Below are 17,874 nucleotides of genomic sequence, written 5' to 3'. Positions count from 1 at the left end.
AAGTTAGCAACTGCCAGACCTTAGTGTCTCCATTAGCATGTAATAGGTACAATAAACCATGAAGGAAAATATGTTTGTATTCTGGCAGTAATTCAGAATGAGATAATTCTCTTACCGTTTTGGGGGACAGTTAGTGAAAGATTTTAAAAGTCTACCATGAAATTTGGGCGTTTCGAAAAAATGGCTGATTACAGGGCCGGGCCACAGAAAACACAAAGTGAGCCTGGGAGACCTTATGTCAAAAGCAAGGAAGTGCTTCAAAATTAGAGACATGTCAAGCTAGCATAAGAACCAGCTTAGAGGGGCTTCCCCAGCCAAATTTGGGACGATTTAAGCATCAAAAGGAACATTTTTTTTTTTTGAATTGGAGTCTCACTCGGTTGCCCAGACTGGAGTGCAGTGGCCGCTCCCGGCCACCGCAGCCTCGACCTGCTGGGCTCCGGCGATCCTTCCGCCTCAGCCTTCCAAGTAGCCGGAATTACAGGCATGCGCTACCATGCCCGGCTGATATTTTGATTTATTATAGAGATGAGGTCTCGCTGCCCAGGCGGATCTCAAACCCGCGGGCTCAGGCAATCCACTCACCTCAGCCTCCCAAAGGCACGGGATTACGCTTTAACACATAGCATGTTTTCTTTAAAAAATCTGATTCCAAGCCAGGCTCAGTGGCTCAGCCTGTAATCCCGCGCCTTTGGGAGGCTGAGGTGAGTGGATTGCCTGAGCCCTCAGGTTCGAGATCCACCTGGGCAGCGAGACCTCATCTCCACAATAAATCAAAAAATCAGCTGGGCGTGGTAGCGCATGCCTGTAATTCCGGCTACTCGGAAGGCTGTGGAAGGATCGCCAGAGCCCAGCAGGTGGAGGCTGCAGTGGCCAGGAGCGGCCACTGCACTCCAGTCTGGGCGACGGAGTGAGACTCCAACTCAAAAAAAAAAAAAATCTGATTCCATATTAGCATTCAAGGTGCAAAGGGAAAATGGAAGGATATTGTTCAAAAAGATGCCAGCTGATAAACATAGAACCAATGATGTAATTATAAAATCCTCATGTTGCAATTCCTATTTAATAACTGATAAAGGCAAAGGATCACCAATGGGTGTTAAAAACCATTGTGTTGAAGATTGTTGGGGTCCCCTCCCACTGTGGGGGCTTTTCTGTCCTCTCAATAAATCCTTTCTCAAAAAGAGATTGTTGAGAAACAGGATATTCACATGGTCCCACATGTTCCTTCTTAAAGTGAAAAAGAACCTTACAATGGAAAGCTAAGGCAGATACCACTTTAGCCAAACTGCTTAACCAACAATGGGACACACTGATAGCACGCGCCTGCCAATGTCATACAAATGGGAATGCTCTTTAATCTAATTATGAATGACAAATTTAGAATGTGGAGCACTGAGTCAACTGGCCTGGATTCTCCACAAATGTTAGTACCAGAAAAGGGGGTTTGGGCTAGAGGAAAGGATTAAAGGAAGAAGACTAAACCCAATGCATGAACCTCACCTGAGTTCATAATAAAAGCAAAGCAAAAAACACATAAAGCTATAAAGGCTATCTTAGGAGCAATTGTGGAGTATGGATTATATATCAGATATCAAGACAATGTTAAATTTATTGGGTGACAAGGGTATAGCGGTTATATAAAAGCATGGCCTTGTTCTTAGGAGATATGTGGTGATAGATTTAGGGGTACAGCTTCACAATGACTGAAATTTATTTTCAAAAGGATCAGGAAAAAAGAGATAAAAGAAAGACAGAAAGATACACTTGACAGTTTTTTTAAAAAAGGTAAAAAATACATACACATAGAGAGAGAAGATAAAACATATGTAACCAAATGCAACACTTGGTGAATTAGGAAAAATGGATGTTCATTGCACTATGTTTACAACTTTTCTGTAGTTTGGAAAAACTCAAAATAAAAAGTCAGAAAAAACATAATTTATGTGTGGCTAATATACTATAATTGATTTTATTCAGATGAATGTGCTAAATACTAATAACTCAATTAATACTTAAAGAAGCCCATCGTGAAATTCTTTCCCATCAAAGCTAACCAAGCTAAAATGCAAACTGCTGGGTGCAGTGGCTCATGCCTGTAAACCTAGTACTTTGGGAGGCTTAGGTGGGAGGACTGCTTGAGGCCAGGAGTTTGAGACCAGCCTAGGCAGCATAGCAAGAACTTGTCTCTACAAAGATTTTAAAAAAACTAGCCAAGTGTGGTGGTGTATGCCTGTCGTCTCGCTACTCAAGAAGGCTGAGGCAGAAAGATCACCTAAGCTCAGGGAGTTGAGGCTGTGGTGAGCCATGATCGTGCCACTGCACTTTGGCCTGGGTAACAGAGTAAGACTCTGACACACAAAAAGAATTAATGTCACCTCTAGCCAGTGTCAGCAACATAATTTCTCTTTTGTCCCCACTACATGAATCAAGAATGCTTGATTTACCTGTGGAATTAACAATCCAGTCAAACACCTATAGCATTCTGCCACCTTATCAAAAATGATTTAACATTGGAAAACCTGTAATCTACTGGTTTTAAAATAATTTATTTCATAGGTTTGTTTTAATTTCATGTCTTAGAGCATACATTATTTAACCAAGAGGTGCTGGAAAGAGATTATAAAAAGGGAGGAAACATTTAGGATAAGAAACCAGCTCAATTCCATTAGAATTTGATCCTACCTTGTAAAGTCTTGCTAGGATAAATTTCTATCATACTTCTTTTGTGCTTACAAAAAACATTAACTTCTGATTTTCCAACGTTGTAAATAAAAATGTTTACAATTAAGTATGCATTCAATTGACACACAAGGCAACCAAATAAATTGTCATCCACATTAGCATAACGTGTATCGCCTGCCACTGCACTAACATTAAACTGAACTTCAAACCACAAAAACATTGTGACTAACATTAAAAAGGCAAGCTGCAAGATACTCAAAGCTCATAAAGGACACATTGCACATGGTTAAGGTGGGACATCATCGGACAAGGGCTGGTGTTGTGCACATGGCTGCTTTTTTTTGTAAGAAGGCCACCGGCAGACAGGGCAACAGTGTCGGCCCCCAGCCAGCCACATCACAATGCAATTCTGATGAAACACGTGACCACAAGGCAACCCCATGAGCAAACACCCATTTTCAAAATTCTCCAGGCAAACAACACATTCAGTACAGTGCAGCATCTCAGCAGGCCAAGTCAACCAATCAGGCTCCATCTCTTCATTAGTGTGGTATGATCCATATGAGCTCCCCTTTCTTTCATACGGGCTGGTTTGACAATATTTACCGGAACACAAACAAGCCTCAGCATCACAGTGACTTGCTCTTCCTGGAGAACTGGGAAGTACACTTTGTTTGCCTTCAAGCACTTCCTTCTCACTGCTAAAATTGTCTGTGCTTTCACTGTCTGAGTCATTTTCAGTATCTTGAGAGCCCTCTGACATTTCCTCTTCAGACTGGACTTCAAGACTTTTAAATCGCCACATTGGTAAGTTTTTGATATAATCAGTTGGTATCAGAGGGTGAAGCCACAGGTCAGGGAAAGCCAAGCGCTCCAAGAAGAAGTCAGGGTCTTCATCCCAATCAGGTTCCACAGGAAAGTTCTGGAAAGAAGCAATTGGGTAGAAGAGGTAGCTGGTATACCAGTCCCACAGACTAGACAGCCATTCTAAGTTATTGGCATTGACCTCATCGTTGTTGTTGCTGCGCCGTCTCTTCTTCTCAAAGTAATCAATCAATAAACCGTGTCCAAGGTATGTGCTGAGAAACAGGGCTGGGTGTGAAGAATAAAACATCCAGTCTGCCCTTACCCATGAAGCCAGTGTAGTTGTATTGGAGTAGCGCAACAATTTTAAGCTATATTCATAAAAGCTATCTAAGTAAGGGAGCTGTAAAAAGCCCAACACAGGTAGCCAGGAAATAATTAATAGAGAATTGTATGTCCCTAAAGTGCTTATGAGAACCACAAATCGCTTTATGGTAGCTCCTTGTGTAATAAATAAGTCCATCCAAGCCATGAGATTAACTAGAACCAAACTCAAAACAAACAGGTCATTTACTTCAGGCTGTAATGAGCGCAAAAAAGAATCCATGGCCTGAAGGGATATAAATTCGCCTGTGTGGTTTCCATATCGGTAAATCCCTTCAGGAGTTCTAAGAATGTAGGACGGCATGTTATATATGCCAATATCTGTCATATAACTCTTGTTGTCCCAATTTCCCACATTAACAAAAATAAACTCAACTCTTCCGGTAAACTTTATACTTAGTGCAGAGAAGAAAGCTGGGGGTTGGTCAAGGTTTGCAAACAGGTATATTTTTATCCAATACTGATCACTTTTACTCCATTCTTCTTTCAAATGTTCAGCATTATAAATGGTTTTGATCCGAGAAGCAGCATGAGCAGTTATCCATTTAAAAATGTGTTCCACTTCAATCTTGTGTCCACTGTACTCTTTAAGCATGACTTTCCCTTTAGAAGTACTTGTTTGTGGAACAGACATAATGAGCGTGGATCGTACCCAGCCTCTTCTCCTGCAGTATCTACAAGAGAGGAAACTTGGAGTAAACAGCCAGGCTGTCATAAAAACAGTTTATCTTCCCTTGATACATTTCTTTAGCACCATTCTCCAAACCAAATAATCTCCAAGTAATCAAAAAGTGTTACTACTTGGCAGTTGCCCAAGAGAAAAAAGGTGGGGTTTTTTTGTGTAGTTTCTTTGGTATTTCTATTTTCTTTTAAAAGAACATCTATCTTGAAAAGCCTTTGAGTCAAAGAAATCAGCATATACTTCAGCATATCTTATGTACCTACTACTGCATTATGCGCTGAGATTCAAAAGATAATAGGAAAATAATTATTCCTCACAAGGAATTTAAAATCCTATTAAGGAGACAAAACTGTACACATTCTGTGGCTGAACAATGCAAAAGAAGTCCACAGAAAGGGACTTCATTGGGGGTTGGAGCTGTGAGAGGCATGAGAACTGAACTAACTGCATTATGTGCCTTGTAGGACAGTTGGAATCCAGACAGGTGGAGAAGAGAGCAGGTTATCCCACACATCATCCCGTTTGGCACATGCTCTTTGAGGGTAGGAGTCACGCTTACCATTTATTACTATTTAAAAAAAAAAAAATCATGGCTGTTACGCTTTATTTAACATGAGTTATGTTTTTATTAAACTAAATAAGCAGATTTATATGATCAGATTAAGAAACAGCATATGGTTTTATAATAATTTGACTAATTTTTTTTTTTTTTTTGGGTTGGAGTTGAGTTGGAGTTTCACTCCGTCATCGCCCAGACTGGAGTGTAGTGGCCGCTCCCGGCCACCGCAGCCTCGACCCGCTGGGCTCTGGCGATCCTTCCACCTCAGCCTTCCAAGTAGCCGGAATTACAGGCGTCTGCTACCATGCCCGGCTGATTTTTGATTTATTGTAGAGATGAGGTCTCGCTGCCCAGCCGGGTCTCGAACCCCTGGGCTCAGGCAATCCACTCACCTCAGCCTCCCAAAGGCGCGGGATTACAGGCTGAGCCACCGAGCCCGGCAATATGACTAATTTTATCTCAGGAATTTTGTGATACAGTTTAAGATAAGTGAAGGCAATGTGTTGTGTCTTTTTTTTTTATAGTTGGAGTCTCACTCTGTCGCCCAGACTGAAGTGCAGTGGCCACTCCCGGCCACCACAGCCTCGACCTGCTGGGGTCCGGCGATCCTTCTGCCTCAGCCTTCCGAGTAGCCGGAATTACAGGCATGCGCTACCACGCCCGGCTGATTTTTTGATTTCTTGTAGAGATGAGGTCTCGCCAAGTTGCCCAGGTGGGTCTCGAATGCGCAGGCTCAGGCAATCCACTCACCTAAACCTCCCAAAGCATGGGATTACAGGCTGAGTCACTGAGCCCGGCTTTTCATGTTATGTCTTAAAGACAAGGTTAGTAATGACTATGGAAAGCTATCTGGGTGATTCAGAATCACAGCTCATGACTCTTAGCTTCTTGTTGAGTTGATTCACTTCCTTAAAAGCAGATTCCATTCATGTCAATACTTTCTTAGTTGAAGCGATTTGAAAAGTATATATTCCTATAAGATAAATATCTTCTAGCCAATGCAAAATAATTGACATGAAGTCTATTTTTACCCTCTGCAAAAAATAGCAACAAGTCATATGCATGTGAATAACTGTCTTATTTAAGTAGCTTTAATGTTTTGCTTACATGTGATATTTGTAATGACACATTTCTAGTCTTGGCTATTCTTATCTTCCTATAACCACCTTGGCTTCTGATTTGCGTCATGAATTAAAGGACAATCTTTCTGACAAAAAACTTACTCCCTAATAATGAGGAAGATCTTAGGGCATACATTTGTTCATGGAAGAAAACAACTACACTGTGTGCTTCCTTTTCACTTCAGAGCTAAGTAATAGTTTTAAGATTTTTCATCAGAGATAGAATTTAAGAGTACTCAAGAAAAGAAAATTCCATATGGCATCATATATCTTTCAAATTAAACCATATTTTCCAGACTTGGAAAAAAATCTGATACTTACAAAACACCAGGCTATTAATATATATCTAAACAATAGTCTAAAGAAATCAAAATCACAAATATATTATACCATATTAATGTTAAAACTCCACTGCCAAACAGAAACACACACAAACACACACACGCACACACATTTTATTGCAAATAAAAAAAATTTAAAAAGTTTTTAAAGGTCTGAATAAACTCAATGCCAATACCAGGAAAACATCCTCTAGGTCTTAAGGTAAAGCTTTTGAGCTCTTACAGACCTATTGAGATCTTGGAGAATTTCAGACGAAAATGATACAAAATGTGGCTAGTAAGTTTTGGCACACTAGTTTCTGATGTGGTCACTGGCTTTCTTGGCTCTCTCTCCAATTCCCACTTCCATACTCCTTCCCTGCTTATTCCACAGGCTACCACCTGACAATCTCACCGTAAGCCTTCTTCTTACCACTCAGCTCCTGCAATTCCCATGTCCTCTATTTTCTCTTTCCTATCTACCATCTCTCCAACCTCTCACAGATAAACACATAAATACACCTCATTGCCTTTCTCAAAAAAAGAGCAGAGAATGGACCTGGCAGGAAAAGTCTTCTGAAATAGAGATCTCTTGGTTGGGAATGGGAGAAGGCTAAGCCAGGTAAGGCCAACCCTGCTGGGCATATGGAGAAAGAAATTAAAACCTTTACAAGTGGACAGAGTCAGAAGCTGCCCAGAAGAGGTAGTCTCAAATGTTCTTGGGAGCGGTTATGGTTTGTCTCCACCAAATCTCATGTTGCAATCTGATTCTTAATGTGCCGATGTTGGGAGGTGCTGGGTCAAGGGTATGAATCCCTCACGAAGGGTTTGGTGTTGTTCTTACAGTAGTGTGTGAGTTCTAGCTCTGGCAACACTAGACTTGTTCTAGTGGGATCAGATTCATTTCCTTGAGTGTGGGTTAACATAAAGCCAGGACGCCCTGCAGGTGTGATCTCTCTCTGCATGTGCCTGCTTCCCTTTTGAACTTCTCTGCCATGCTTTGACAGCACAAAAGCCCTCAGAAGCTGGGTAGATGCTGGCACCATCTCAGAAGCTGCCAGCATCTACCTAGCTTCTTATACAGCCTGCAGAACTGTGAACTAAACCTCTTCTTTATAAATTACCCAGTCTCCGGTATTATTTTATAGCAACACAAAATGGACTAACACAGGAGCTAGAAAGGTCCAGAAAGTACAGCTGCACGATGGGCAGAGCACATTTAAGAAGGCTGTCCCAGAGGCCACCCCAGAGAAGGGACAACAGCCAGAGAGAGCAACACAAACAGTAGAGTACAGAACTTTGATATCTTCGAAAATCTGAAATCAAGATGTTGACTCAATTCTCAAAATATATAATTAAAATACTTCCTGAATAACACTATTCTCTGCCCACTTACACTGTGCATTGAAATTCTGAACACCCATTTCTGTACCTTTGAATTTTGTTCTTCTGTGTCTCCATAGTCATCCAAAGAAGAAAAAAAATGACCCTGACCAAGCACAGCTTCTATGACAAGAACAGTTTTATTTTAGCTAGAAGACTCCTCTCCAAATGAGGAGACATGAATACAATATGGAAACCAATACAAGTAACTGTGCATGAAAATCATTTTATTATAAAACTGAAGAAGATGAGTAAAAGTGTTTTTTAATAACAAGAAATTATAGCTATAACCAACGAAAATAAAAAAATCACTAGAAAACGACTGCTTTGGTCATAAATAAGAGGTATTATTTGAAGGTGAAGAATTTAGAGGAAAACATCTGGAGCTAGCTTATATGTCTTTCTTCGCCATTCCTCAGCTAATATAGAATCAGAAAGAGCTTTAAAAAAAAGCTAGAAAAATTTGTACTAAAGTCAACTGGACTTGAATTATGCACTTTTAATGCACTTTGCTTTATAAGATAACACTAAAACAAAAAAAAAAATCAACAATTTCTTTCAATTTTTCATGTTTAATAGATTATCTTTGTTTTCTGTTGTATTTAATTTATTCTTGAACTCTTCACTAATGTTATATCTAACAACTTACATTATACTTAACATGTTTAACTTTTACATTCTTAAAAATTGTTTTTATTTGGTATTTTCTGATCTATTTATAAACTAGAGTGAAGAGTATTTTTTAGTTCCACTGATTTTTAAAAAACGAATTATGAATACTTTTTAATAAGGTAGTGACATTAATACTGACTTCTGGCATTACCTGAAAAAAAGAAATCAGTACCATCATTTGTTCTGGTATCACAATCATAAATGAGGAAAAACAAAAAATTTTTCACTTAAACCCTATTTGGGAGTGACCAAATGCTAGGGTCTTTGGTAAATGAAGAAAAGAAGAAAAAGAATTTCCTAGCTGGGCACGATGTCTCACGCCTGTGATCCCGGCACTTTGGGAAGTGGAGGCAAGAGGATTGCCCGAGCCCAGGGGTTCAAGACCAGTCTGGGCAACTTGGCAAGACCTCATCTCTATAATAAATTTAAAAAAAAAAAACTAGTCAAGCGTGGTGGAATGCATCTGTGGTTCCAGCTACTTGAAAGGCTGAGGCAGAAGGGTCACCTGAGCCCAGCAGGTCGAGGATACACTCCAGCCTGGGTGACAGAATGAGACTCTGACTCCAAAAGAAAGAATAATTTCCTTTTCATAAGAACATTAAGACTTAGGCTGTCTTGGACATATTCAACAAAGACACTAGGATGTTAACAAGATTCTGCAGTGAAGATGAGAATGGGAGCTTTGTGGGTAGATGAGGAGACTAAAAGTGAGTTAAGAGATGCAAGAACTTCCCCTCTTGTCCCCAACTCTTAAGAAAAGTTTCTGCCACAGTTCTCATCCTGCATGACTAGAGGGCAAAACAAGGGTTGTGAGGAGAAGTCAATGTAGGGCTAAAGAAAAGGAATAGTTAATGGTTTGGAGGGTTTTCTATGAACAACGGGTTGCCTGTTGTGGCCAACACATATAAAGGACACAGGCTGGCACATCTGCGTACAGTGGAAACTATATTTATGCCTTCTCCTCAGCACAAGACAAAACATGCTGCACATGCTAATCTTTCATTAAATACTCATCAAATAGTGAATTAAATGAATATAAGTTATAACTTTGTGGTACTATAAATGAAAAAAAATTTCAAAGAGGAAATAATGGATTAATAAAACAAGATGCCTGAGCCCGCAGGTTCGAGACCCACCTGGGCAGCGAGACCTCATCTCTACAATAAATCAAAAAATCAGCCGGGCGTGGTAGCGCATGCCTGTAATTCTGGCTACTTGGAAAGCTGAGGCGGAAGGATCGCCAGAGCCCAGCAGGTCGAGGCTGCGGTGGCCGAGAGCAGCCACTGCACTCCAGTCTGGGCGACAGAGTGAGACTCCAACTCAAAAAAAAAATAAACAAATAAAAAATAAACAAACAAAAAATAATAAAACAAAAAATAACGTGACACACTGATTACTGGAGATGATAACAAAAATGAAACCAAAAATGCCTCCAAGGATTCTTATCTGAGAAAACAAAACAAAAAACCAAAAACAAACAAAAAAACCAGTAAAGGATAAAAAAAGTAAAGGCAGAAAGGACACACGGTTGATTAAAGAAAAAAGAGGAGGCATCTGATTTCAGACGCTAAGCCTTAGGGAAAAGAACACATCTAGGATAGTTGTAGAGTAAATGGAAATGAGCAAAGGAATGCAAGATAGAGGGTCAGAATGAAGGAAGATTTAGATCAGCACAGAGATGTAACCTAAAGTCACTAATGTGCTGAGGTCTCTTGAGAAAGGAAAACTGGAAAAAGAAAAAAAAGAACTGAAGGCATAATCTTAAGAGACATCTTCAACAGAAAGAACACAAAAGAGGCCGGACTCGGTGGCTCAGCCTGTCATCCCAGCACTTTGGGAGGCTGAAGCAAGAGGACTGCCTGAGCCCATGGGCTCAAGACCAGCCTGGCCAACTTGGAGAGGCCAACTTGGTGAGACCACGTCTCTACAATAAATCAAAAATTAGCCGGATGTGGGAGCGCGTTCCTGTAGTTCCGGCTACTTGGAAGGCTAAGGCTGAAGGATCGCCAGAGCCCAGCAGGTCGATCTGGGATGGCTGTGTGCCACTGCACTCCAGCCTGGGCGACACAGTAAGACTCTAATTCAAAAAAAGAAAGAAAGAAAGAAAGAACACAGAAGAACCAGAAGGAGAAAAATGATAAGAACTGCCTAACCAACTTACCTGGGATCACTGGAACAGTTAAATGTGCCTGTACGTATTCCAAATCTCGACACCTTTTTTACCATTTTCTCCCAGTGAATTTTACCCAACAAGGGACTTCTGTCATTTGCTATGACCTATTTCCAAAAAAAAGAAAAAAAAAACTTTTAATTACCTAAAATGGAGTCAAACTAACCATTCACATCTGCATTATAATTTTCCTTTTTTGAAAAAGATGTTTTGTTTCCAGCTCTTGTTTATCATATTATCATTGCAATTCTAGACTTAAAACACTGAACAATACATTATACTTCTACATGCTGTTATGTGGCAGTTACACAGAAGGGGAGTCAAAACCTTATTACAAAGCAAGTGGCATTCATAATGTGGCCCTTCCCTAGAATTTAGTTACACAGGAAGAAAATGGCCCTTGAAGGCAATTCTCTTTTCCCTGAAAAGAAAAATTTTAAACAATCATTCAAATAAAACTTACTAAAAATGATCACATGTAGGTTCAGTGAGTTCAAACTTCACTTTAAAAGTATAATTACAGAGTTGAGAGTTGAACATATTTTCAATTAAACTATGCTCTGACTAAATCAATGCATGCTACGGTTTTTATGGCTTTGTCCTTAACAATTATGAAAGGCTCTAACACACAGGAATTACCATGATGAATTTTACATTCTTGAACTTCCACTTAAAATTTGCAGATAGCTTCCATATACAATTAGGGTTTAGAGAAGAAAAATATCTTTTTAAAAAAGAAAGAAAAAAAAATCTAAATTAACCTTCAAAATATATGACTTCTCTTGTGTCAGCCTTTCTAATCATTTTTAAATTGTTTTATTTTACTTTATTTATCCCTCTTGTATTTTCCTTTTATTCCCTAATCTTCCTGCCTCGAATTAAGGCAGAATTTTAGTGAAGATACCAGTAAAATCAAAAAAATGGAAAGAGCACAAAAATAACTAAATGGAAACTGAAAAGATGGCCCTAAATGCCTCAAGTCATCATGAAACCATCTGTTTTATTTACTTGAAGTCCAGGGGATACAGGTCAAGCTTAACAAATGCTACAGTACTCATACCACTCAATTCAAAATCACAATACTCTGGGGCCTCTAATCTTTCTGGAAGGAAGGACCATTTTCATATGTTCACAAAGCCTCCAGGAAGTGAAGTTCCTGGTGGGTCTGTAAAATGAGTGCTAACAGTCAACTCAGTCACCTCCTCTGTGGCCTCTCTTCCGGGAGGCCCGACAAGTGTCTGAGGGGAGTACATGATGAGGACAAATGACTTGATGTTCGCTTTATGTGCCAACAAGTCACTGTACAGTAATCCCTGTGACACCCCACTGATACCATCATCCTCATCCTCATAGAGGCATAGACACATATGTAAGATCTTATAACTTTGATGCTTAATAAATACATGTACACACAATTTAGGGCATTAAGCAAATGTTTTTTGGCTTTTGCTTTTGAGTTAGGGTCTCACTCTGTCACCCAGGCGTGAGTGCAGTGGCATGATCACGGCTCACAGCAGCCTCAAAATCCTAGGCTCAAGTGATCCTTCAGCCTCAGACTCCTGAGTAGCTGGGACTACTGGTGTGCACCATCACAACCTGGCTCTTTTTTTTTTTTCCTGGTTGAGACAAGTTCTTGCTATGCTGCCTAGGCTGGTCCTGAACCTCTGGGCTCAAGCAGTCCTTCCACCTCAACCTCCTGAAGTGCCAGGATTACAGACGTGAGCCACCATGCCCCCAGCCAACCAAGTGGTATTTGTTTTTTTAATTGAGAGGACAGAAGAAAAACTCCCACAGTGGGAGGGGACCCAAGGGGGTTGCCCGCAAATGGTTTTGATAGTACTTTTTAATGAAAATAAATGGTCTTATGAGTTCTTATTTGAATACTTGGGTGGTTGAGGTAACTAGGAAGAGGGCAGCTTGAGCATGGGATCTTAATGGGTGAAAGTTCTGTTTGAGGAGGTTCACACTGTTACACTGCAGTAAGTTCCAACATTCACATTTTTCTGTGGTCCAAAAGTACTTCATGAGTCTTTCCTAGAGAATCAGGAAAATCAAGCAAGGCTGGTTGCTACTTTTTTTCCCTACTACCCAAGAGTCAATATGGTGGTTATTTTGGTCAAGTAGTAAAAGAAGTCTTGAACTTATCTTTTGGATTCCTCAGGAGGATTAAAAAGTCTGTGCCACCATATTACCCTACTCCCTGTCTTTTCAGACACTTTCCCATTTCTTGATCAAGGCTGCAAATAACCCAAACATCTCAGGTCTGTGTGCATAATGACATTGCTTCAAGGAGTTTAGAGGTTGCTTCGTCAATGTAAATATGGTCCTAAGTCTAGAGGCATCTTTCTTTTTTCCCCCTGTCCCATATGATCTGCAGGAATGATCTGCATCTTTCAATGAAGATCCTGTTTACTGTGTAGGTATCTTCCAGACATATATATGACAGGAGCACCTATGCTAGGAAAGATACTAGGAAAGGAAGGAGGAACAAGAGGGAGTTGTTCCCAGAAGTGCATGAAAAGAACTGGGAACATCCCTAGGGCACGTGAAAGGCAACATTCAACCCCAGGGTCTTAAGTAGTCAGCAAGCTTTTCTCACCTGCTTTTGAAGAGTTTAAAGATCCCTGACTGGGAGAGCGGAACAAAAATAAGCCTCCTGAAGGCACTTCATGAAAGCATTTTATATGAAATGCTTTTTATATGAAATTCTATGGCTATGTTTATGCAATTAGATAATGCTTTGTCCAATATCCTATAGAGTTATAGCATTCAACTGAAGGTTTAGCACACATTAAATTTGGTGGAGGCTCAATTACACAAACACTATAAAAATATTAATGTTTACACAAAATAGCTCACCTAGCTGACTCACACAGAACAACAAACTACCCTGAGCCTATTATCACCACGTCGCACCAGTAAGAGGCCCCAACTTACAGCCCATATCCTGAAAGTGCACACTATAATTCTGAGTGGCACTCACATTGCTGGTCTCATTATAAGGGGAGATGTTTTTCTCAGTTCAGCAAGGAGCATCCTCTGTGGAGAACACTTTCAAGGACTAGAAACACCTGAACAAAGTCCAGCTTGAGCTCCAGGTCTGGAACAGACTTGGCAACACAGGCTGGAAGTGAAGCAATCGTTCCATTCTCCTTTCCAGGGCAACAGCCTCTCTAACTGGCATCCCTATACTTGCTTACCATCATATTCCTTACCATTAATACAGGGTCTAGCAATTACTGGTGCTCATTAAATATATGAGTTGACTGAATTGTATCCCACATCTCTAAAATAAAAAAAAAATTTAAAAATATATGAGTTGAACCTAACTATTTCAACTTCTTACAGTTTAGTAACTCCTTCTACTTCTAATTACACCGATTCCCTAAAGGAAAGACTCCAAGTTGTTGATTTCTGTTTACAACGGAAGTCCCTTCTACAGCAATCTGCCATCTGCAATGTTTTCTGGACAAACTGTGGAATAAATAGTACCTTGCTATACAGATATGACAATTCTTGACCCCAGTCAAACATAAAAACATCCAATTCAGTGAATTTAAAAATACACTCTTAGTTATTCTTTTTTTTTGAGTTGGAGTCTCACTCTGTCACCCAGACTGGAGTGCAGTGGCTGCTTCCGGCCACCGCAGCCTCAACCTGCTGGGCTCCGGCGATACTTCCGCCTCAGCCTTCCAAGTAGCCAGAATTACAGGAATGCGCTACCACGCCTAGCTGATTTTTCGATTTATTGTGGAGATGAGGTCTCACTGCCCAGGCGGTTCTCGAACCCGCAGGCTCAGGCAATCCACTCACCTCAGCCTCCCAAAGGCACAGGATTACAACTCTTGGCTATTCTTTAGAGAAGGTGTCTATTACTAACCAAAATACTTGGCATACCCCTTTTAATATGGTTAACCATCATATAACAACATCCAGGCTTAAATAAATAACCTAACTCCTTGGAACAACAGGAGCATTGTGCTATATTTTCTGCATTTCTCAGTATTTCATTATTACAGGGACTTTCTATTTTCAAAATCATAGGCCAACCTAAGTATATATATATGCAAACTGTATAAAATCATTACAAGTGAGAATGGGTCGGTCGGGTGTGGTGGCTCAAGCCTGCAATCCCAGCACTTTGGGAGGCCGAGGTGAGGGGACTGCCTGAGCCCAGGGGTTCGAGACCAGCCTGGGCCACTTGATGAGAACTCGTCTCTACAATAAGTGAAAAAAATCAGCTAGGTGTGGTGGCGTGCGCCTAAACCCTGCAGGATGACAATGGGGTGGCCATGAGTGTGCCTCTGCACTCCAGCCTGGGCGACGCAGTGAGACTTTAACTCAAAAAAGAAAAAAAAAATTCCTAATGATGTGACACAGCCATAGGGAACAAATATGTCCTTCTTTAAACTATGACAAAAGTCAAAACAAAGAAATGGAAATGTTAAGAGGAGGATAAATCCATAAATTATGCTAACTTCGCTATTTCAGAAGCCTATCCACTGTGCCACCTGCCTCTCTGACCAAGAATTCCAGCTACTTGGAAGGCTGAGGCGGCAAGATCACCGGAGCCCAGCAGGTCGAGGCTGCGGTGGCCAGGAGCAGCCACTGCACTCCAGTCTGGGCGACAGAGTGAGACTCCAACTCAAGAAAAAAAAAAAAAAGAAAGAAAGAAAAGTAACCGTCTTCTATCTGTAATGCTAAGAAACAGACTGCAGTCAAAGATGTCACAAAACTAGCAAATGAACAGCTAATGAAAGACATGAACTAGGTTAGGAATGAAACAGAAAAGTTCACAATGTTAAAACTGTTAGAAACTTGGTTCTTCATGTAATACCTGATGTATCATTGGCAAAAATGTCACATGTATGTTGCCACCTTGAAAACTAAAATGAGTTCTGTCCGTGTCACATCACAGAGAATTAAAAGACGGAACTGGAAAAGTTTGACAACTCGAAGAGGACTGAACTGGCTGGCATCTATGCATCTTTATCTATGAAAATATTCCTCACAGACTTAAAAAGAGTGATAGAGGCAGCAAAAAAATTAGTCCACTTCTTTTAAAATATAGTAATCCCTCCTTATTCTCTGTCTCACTTTCTGTGGTCACCAGAGTCAGAAAACGATGTTACAATAAGATATCTGAAGAGAAAGACACCACATTACATACATTTAACTGCAGTATATTGTTACCGTTGCTCTATTTTATTATTACTATTAGTTGTTGTTAAGCTCTTACTATGCCTAAAGTATATATTTAACTTTATCATAGCTATGCATGCATGGGAAAAAACAGCACATTTAAAAGGTGGTACTATCTGTGGCTTCAGGCATCCACTTGGAGATCTTAAAACATATCCCCCTCAGATGAGGGGGGGCTACTGTAAATATAAAATGATCATTCAAATTGTTAAAAACTGAATTCTTTAAAGTTATCCTTTGCAATCGATTGACATACCTGATCTGAGCTGAAAGAATGGCAAGCAATAGATAGAATACTTCCCTTCTGTTTCTAGCAGGTATTTTCAATTTTAAATATGGTTTTTAAAAAAGGAGTCCTCTTTCAAGACCTTAGACCAGAATGTCTGTGCTGATTAGCTGAGCTGGCTAGACCACAGTGCCAAGGACAGAGTTTCAATCTCACCCTTATCAGTTGTGCTGCCAGAGATTGTTCTCTTAGACCAAGCCAGCCATTTGACAGATGAAAGCCACTGGCCCCCAGGAATACAAGCCATACAGTGGTGACTGGTACAAATCTTAAACAGCACTGGAAAAATTAAGTGGGTGTCCTACTGCATCATTCCCATACACAGAAAACCATATATTCCCTTTCTCTTCTTTTTGAGTCAGAGTTTCACTCTGTTTTCCAGGCTGGAAGGCAGTGACACGATCACGGCTCACCATAGCCTCGACCTCCTGGGCTCAGGTGATCCTTCCACCTCAAGCTTCCCAAGTAGCTGGGACTACAGGTGTGAGTCACCATGTCTGGCTAATTTTTTTATTTCTTGTAGAGACACAGTCTCACTATGATGCCTAGGCTGGTCTCAAACTCCTGGACTCAAGCAATCCTCCCGCCTTGGCCTCCCAAAGTGCTGGGACTACAGGTGTGAGCCACTGAGCCTAGCATATTCCATCTTTCTTAGGAGTTGCTTTTCATCTAGTAATACCTACGAGGTTTAAAAATATTTTCAGAGAAAAATAATTTTAGCAAATAGAATTTATTATATTAGAATTCACTGACATTTGTCCTTCACTTCATTCAAGTGTCACCTTATCAGAGAATTCCTTGTACTTGCTACCTCCTTGGTCTGCTTGCTTTTCCTCTTAGTACTTTCCACTAACTGAAAACTTATTTATTCGGTGTCTGTCTTTCTCAACTAGAATGTGAGCTGCCTAAGAGAGCAAGGACTTGGCTTGGTGTGTGCTCCTGGTATTTCTCCAGGGCCTGGCACACACGTGTCTGCTGAACAAACTAATGAATTTTGTCACATATTAAGTGTAATCCATGAACACCTTTAACAGGACATCAAGAAATAGTAGATTATTCATAAACCCTGAACATATTGCTAACTAGTGAGCCAGAATGTGTTTGTTTGTTTGTTTGTTTGTGTGTTTGTTGTCTATAGACAGCATCCTATATGCCAAAAAATTTTGAGACTTTTGCCGTGGCTCTTCCAAGTTTCGAAGGTGCTCAAATCTTCACCACTCATTTCCAAGGGATCAATCATTGTGGGTGATAAATATTTAATTACTAAACTGAGACTGGCTGTTCGCCTCAATCTAAGTAATAAAATCTAAAACTATCAGAACCAGTAAGTTTTTCTTGGTCAGATTAGAAATAAATATCAGAGGGAAAAAAATGGAATAAAAATATGCCTATAAATTAAGGCTTTAATAATGGAAATAAACTAAAATTTAAATGCATACTGCACAGATTACACCTATACCTTCCCATACCCTCCCAACGCTGAACTTAAAAATTACTGACTAGCCGGGCTCGGTGGCTCAGCCTGTAATCCCGCGCCTTTGGGAGGCTGAGGTGAGTGAATTGCCTGAGCCCGCGGGTTCGAGACCCGCCTGGGCAGCGAGACCGA

The 17,874-nt window shown here is 40.4% G+C and overlaps 1 protein-coding gene across 2 annotated transcripts in view; it reads right to left on the bottom strand.

Annotated features, from left to right (window-relative positions):
* LOC103255581 (E3 ubiquitin-protein ligase RNF103) overlaps positions 1-17,874 on the bottom strand; it is a 110,791-nt gene that overhangs the window by 91,413 nt on the left and 1,504 nt on the right. Inside the window, exons 2-3 of one of the 2 annotated variants that reach the window (XM_008053552.2) lie at positions 10,772-10,887; positions 2,529-4,547 (exon numbers count right to left, since the gene is read on the bottom strand). The exons of the other annotated variant lie outside the window; for it this stretch is intronic. Of the exons in view, the coding sequence (XP_008051743.1) occupies positions 2,972-4,547; positions 10,772-10,887 (1,692 nt within the window). The 3' untranslated portion in view covers positions 2,529-2,971. Of the gene's footprint in view, positions 1-2,528; positions 4,548-10,771; positions 10,888-17,874 lie in introns of those variants that run through there. 2 annotated transcript variants of the gene reach the window in all.

The sequence above is a fragment of the Carlito syrichta genome, unplaced genomic scaffold (genome assembly GCF_000164805.1).
Source record: "Carlito syrichta isolate Samal-C Ts95f unplaced genomic scaffold, Tarsius_syrichta-2.0.1 Scaffold288277, whole genome shotgun sequence".
Lineage (NCBI taxonomy): Eukaryota > Metazoa > Chordata > Mammalia > Primates > Tarsiidae > Carlito > Carlito syrichta.
This window is presented reverse-complemented; position numbering and strand designations above follow the sequence as displayed.